The sequence below is a fragment of the Engraulis encrasicolus genome, chromosome 24, assembly GCF_034702125.1.
Source record: "Engraulis encrasicolus isolate BLACKSEA-1 chromosome 24, IST_EnEncr_1.0, whole genome shotgun sequence".
Taxonomy (NCBI): domain Eukaryota; kingdom Metazoa; phylum Chordata; class Actinopteri; order Clupeiformes; family Engraulidae; genus Engraulis; species Engraulis encrasicolus.
This window is the reverse complement of record NC_085880.1, coordinates 23,237,957-23,242,956: the sequence shown is the minus strand read 5'-3', so window position 1 is coordinate 23,242,956 and position 5,000 is coordinate 23,237,957. Positions and strand designations below refer to the sequence as shown.

General features: G+C 40.6%; 1 protein-coding gene across 1 annotated transcript in view; it reads right to left on the bottom strand.

The window, feature by feature from the left end:
- LOC134441740 (VPS10 domain-containing receptor SorCS3-like) overlaps window positions 1-5,000 on the bottom strand; it is a 105,111-nt gene that overhangs the window by 31,540 nt on the left and 68,571 nt on the right. Inside the window, exon 21 of the mRNA XM_063192134.1 lies at window positions 4,298-4,410. Within this exon, the coding sequence (XP_063048204.1) occupies window positions 4,298-4,410 (113 nt within the window). The remainder of the gene's footprint in view (window positions 1-4,297; window positions 4,411-5,000) is intronic.

The following is a 5,000-nucleotide window of genomic DNA, read 5'->3' as shown; positions in this document are numbered from 1 at the left end:
GTGACAGGAAGAACAGTAGGAAGAAAATAATTGTTGGTGGGGGTTGGGGGGGTCTCAATAACTCTCTCACTCCCTGTGTACCTGCGCCCCCAATGTGTGTGTGTGTGTGTGTGTGTGTTTGTGTGTGTGTGTGTGTTTGTGTGTGTGTGTGTGTGCATGTGCATGTGCATGTGTGCGTGAAATGTCTGTGAGAAGTGTGCTTAAGGCTCGTCTACTCCCCGTGTGTGTGTGTGTGTGTGTGTGTGTGTGTGTGTGTGTGTGTGTGTGTGTGTGTGTGTGTGTGTGTGTGTGTGTGTGTGTGTGTGTGTGTGTGTGTGTGAGGAGTGTACTTAAGGCTCGTCTACTCCCCGTGTGTTCTCATATATTGGGAAGCTGCTCTAACTGCTGCTGTTCTCTCTTCACTGTGCTACCTTTACTCTGCTCGTTAAAGGCGCACTGTGTAATATTTTTAGAAGTTTATTTCCAGAATTCATGCTGCCCATTCACAAATGTACCAACCACCACCATCAAAATGTAAGTACTCCTCATGAAAAGGTGGATCTTTTCCATGTTCGCCTTTTTGAATGACCAGAAATCGACAGTAGCTGCAGAACTTACTGTACTTTGGCCATACCAGTAAATATTAGTTTATTACCTAGTAAATATTCATAGAAAGATCAAATTTGGCAATAGGCAGCAGAGTTTCATTGAGCAGTGTAGTTACAATACCTACTGTGGTGTGCATTTTTCGAAAGCGTAGTTGTTAGCAGTTAGTAACTTGGGTAGTAGCCAATGGGAAATCGCACTGCAACCAACAAAGTAGCTACTATAGTTAGCTACTATGATTTCGAGAAATGCACCCCTGGCCACAACACAGTGCATCTTTAACAGTGTATTTATATGACCTTACTCTACTCCTGTATTTCGTTACCCTAGGCCTACTCCTATACTCCTCTACTCCTTTCTCCCTTCACTCAAACCCTCTAGATTACATTAGATTACATTACACTTAGCCAGTGATGGGCAAAATGGTTTCATTAGTTACAATCTAGTACCACATATTCCAAATGACCTTGATTATTTACCTTTTCAATTCAATCAGGTGATGAATTCAACCATATTCATTCAACCACGATAATTACCTGGCTGAATTGGACAGGTAAAATGAAATCATTTGGAATATGTGGAACTGGATCATAACTCATGAATCCATTTTGCCCATCAATACACTTAGCTGAAGCTTTTATCCAAAGCGACAGGTATTACAGGGTATTGGTTACAGTGCAGGGGCGGAGCAGAGGTGGGGGGGGGGTGATTTGGTGGGCATAGGGGCCAGGAACCCCCGGCCTCACCACTCTTGGGGGGGCTGCCAGTGGCTTTCGATTGCCAAACATCTTTTAGGGGCCCCATTCAACGATTTCGTGGGCCCAACGCCTCTGACACATCTCCTGCCCCCCCTGTCCCAATACCAGTGCTCCGCCCCTGTTACAGTGTCTGGAGCAGTAGCCTTGTAGTAGTGTAGTGCCTTGATCAAGGGCACCTCAGCCATGGAGTGAGGTAGGTGGGGAAGGGTGAGATTCAAATCTGCAAGTCCATCTCCCAAACCACTAGGCCATAGCTGCCTCTATTCCTTTACTCTACTCCTCTATTCCTTTACTCTACTCCTCTATTCCTTTACTCCTCTGTTCATTTACTCTACTCGTCTATTCGTTGCTTGCTATATTGCCTCCTTTACTCCTTTCCTCTCTTCCTTTATTCTACTCCTCTCTTTCTTTACTCCCCTATTTGTTGAACTTTACAAATCTTTTTGTCTACTTATTCGGCTCCTCTATATTTCTATGTAATTACTGTGAAGAGTTTACATTTATATTCATGTACCCTCTATATTTCTATTTATTTACTTAGTGCTTACATATCTCTATTCGTTGACTCAGATCTCTCTGTCTACTCTTCACCTCTGTATTTCCATTTGTTTATGCTGCTCCTCTTTATTTGCATTCGTTTTACTCTGATCTCCATATTTTATTACATTACATTGGTTGTGTGCAGTCCCTGGAGCAGAGTGTGGTAGACTGCCTTGCTCAAGGGCACCTCAAGGATGGAGTGAGGTAGGTAGTGGAAGAGTGGGATTCGAACCCACTGATCTAAAGCCCTCTGATGTAAAGCCAATTTCCCAAATAGGCCTGGACGATTTTTTTATTTCAATTTTAATCGCGATGTCAATTTTTTCTACGATCATAAATTTGGCATTCAAAAAAACAAAACAAAAAACATCACAGTTTTCACAGACCCGCGAATAGCCAATCATATCTAAACAGCGCCGCACGTAACCAATCAGTTGAAAGAGAGCCACGTCATGTTAGGTTGTGGACACGCACTTGCAACACAGAGCAGTAGGTTACGATCAGTTGCAACATAAACAAACACACTTGTAGAGCCTAGCAGCAGCAGCAGCGCAATGCCGGTGAAGTCTGTAGTAAGCCATCTCTCCGACCAAACCCTCGTTATTACATTAGTTCCAAGGTGAGAAAATTATCCTCAAATTTACTTACAGGGTCTATTAGATATTCACATCCTGTTTAGTTGTCTTGTGTGAGTCCAGAAACGTGAGTACACTTCCTTATTTGGTGTTTTGATGCATTAAGGTGTACTATTAGGCAGGATTTATGTGTAAACTTTGTCATTTAAATCACGGAAGTAATTTTCTACCACGAATCAATTACCGCGAGGTACAGTGCTATATTTTCTATCTGCCGTCGTGATATGGTGTATTTTCATGCTTATGATGTTGATGTATGTGTAAAATGGATTTGTTATCATTTTTAGTCGATTGTGAGAGGAAACATTACCATTTTGGCTTGCTACTGGCTATTTCCTTCTAGCTATTAATGGAGCATTTGGTATTTAGCTCACTGTATGTCAGGCTAATGCAGATTTCTCTTGAGCTCTGAATGCTGTCTTGTTTCATGCTAATTTCATATTCAGTATTTAGGAGTAATTTTCTCCTTTGTCATCTGTTTCGTTCCCTTTCAAAAACCACACACACACACACACACACACACACACACACACACACACACACACACACACACACACACACACACACACACACACACACATGCATAGAGATTATTTGTGATTACTGATTTATTACAATAAGTCCCCAAGAGCCCCCTTGAACATCTTCAAGTGTGCATTTTTATAGATGCCCCTCAGTGGCCACAACTTTCTGCAAATAGGTCCTAACTTATTATTCATCATAATATAATATAATATAATATAATATAATATAATATAATATAATATAATATAATATAATATAATATAATATAATATAATATAAGTTATTATGTTTTATTGGGCTATATGGTTTGGTGGGCCCCCAACATTTTTCACATTTCAAAGTGGGCCTTGGTGTTCTTAAGTTTGAGAACAGCTGCTTTAGGCATTTATCTCTCATTTTCCTCCTTTATATATATTTTGTAGGCTATATTGTATTTATACAATATAAACTTGTGTGTGTCTCTTCTTTGAGATTATCCATTTTTGTTCTGGCCAGACAACCTGTGCAGTTTGCTATTTTCCCTGGACCAGCCTTTTTTAAGTCCTTTCTAGGTGTCATACCTTGCACCATTTTTCACAATCCATGTGTCGGATTCATGCCCTTCATGCCCCCCTCCCCTGGAAAAAAATAAAAATAGTGATTTTATTCATTCGTGATTAAAATCGAAATCGAAAATTTTGGGGAGAAGTAATCGAAATCTACGTTTTTCTCATATCGCCCACGCCTATTCCCTAAACATTAGGCCATGGCTGCCCATAGTATATTTCTAGATTTCTATTTTTTATTCTACATTTTATATTCATATTAAATGACTTCTACTTCTTCTATCCCATCACCACCTGGAGTGAATCACTAATATCTGCAGAGTTTATACCCCTTGATCTTTCTTTCTTTCTTTCTTTCTTTCTTTCTTTCTTTCTTTCTTTCTTTCTTTCTTTCTTTCTTTCTTTCTTTCTTTCTTTCTTTCTTTCTTTCTTTCTTTCTTTCTTTCTTTCTGCAAGGGCACGTCTAACAAATATATTATACAGCACATCATTGATATAGTTATTCACCAAAATGTATGTACCCTCCTCAAAACACACACACACACACACACACACACACACACACACACACACACACACACACACACACACACACACACACACACACACACACACACACACACACACACACACACAGCCCTACCGGTATGTATGCAGCAGCATGCGGGGAGGAGGAGAGACGGGCAGGCAGCCAATAAGAGCGCCTCACCTGGGAGATGGTTTCCGTGACAACTCTAGCGAGGTCGTCTCTCCACTCCGGGATGGCGGGGTTATGGAGCTCCAGATTAGCCGAGAAGGACAGCTGCAGCGAGCGGAACACCTCTACACACACATACACGGACGCATGCACATGCACACACACACACGCGCACGCGCGCACGCACGCACGCACACACACACACACACACATATTACATTGAGAAGAAGGACAGCTGCAGCGAATGGAACACCTCTACACATACACACACACAGGCGCACACACACACACACACACACACAAGGCAAGGCAAGGCAAGTTTATTTATATAGCGCATTTCATACACAGGTGCAACTCAATGTGCTTCACAAAGTTAACAAATGTAAATGAAAGGAAACAGGGAAGAAAGAAGGAAATGAATTAGAGTCAAAAAGCATTTAAAAACATTAAGATAAAACATAAGGTAAAAATAATAATAAAATAAAATAAAATAAAACAAATTAAATAAAAAATAAAAATAATAAGAATAAGTAATTTAAGCTAGGGGAAAGCATCTGAGAACAGCTTTGTCTTGAGTCTAGATTTAAAGCTATCAATAGTGGGTGCATTTTTTATGTCATCTGGAAGCTGGTTCCAAAGCTTTGAAGCATAGAAGCTAAAGGCTGCCTCTCCACATTTTGTTTTGACTTTTGGAATCACCAGCAAATTCTTCTCC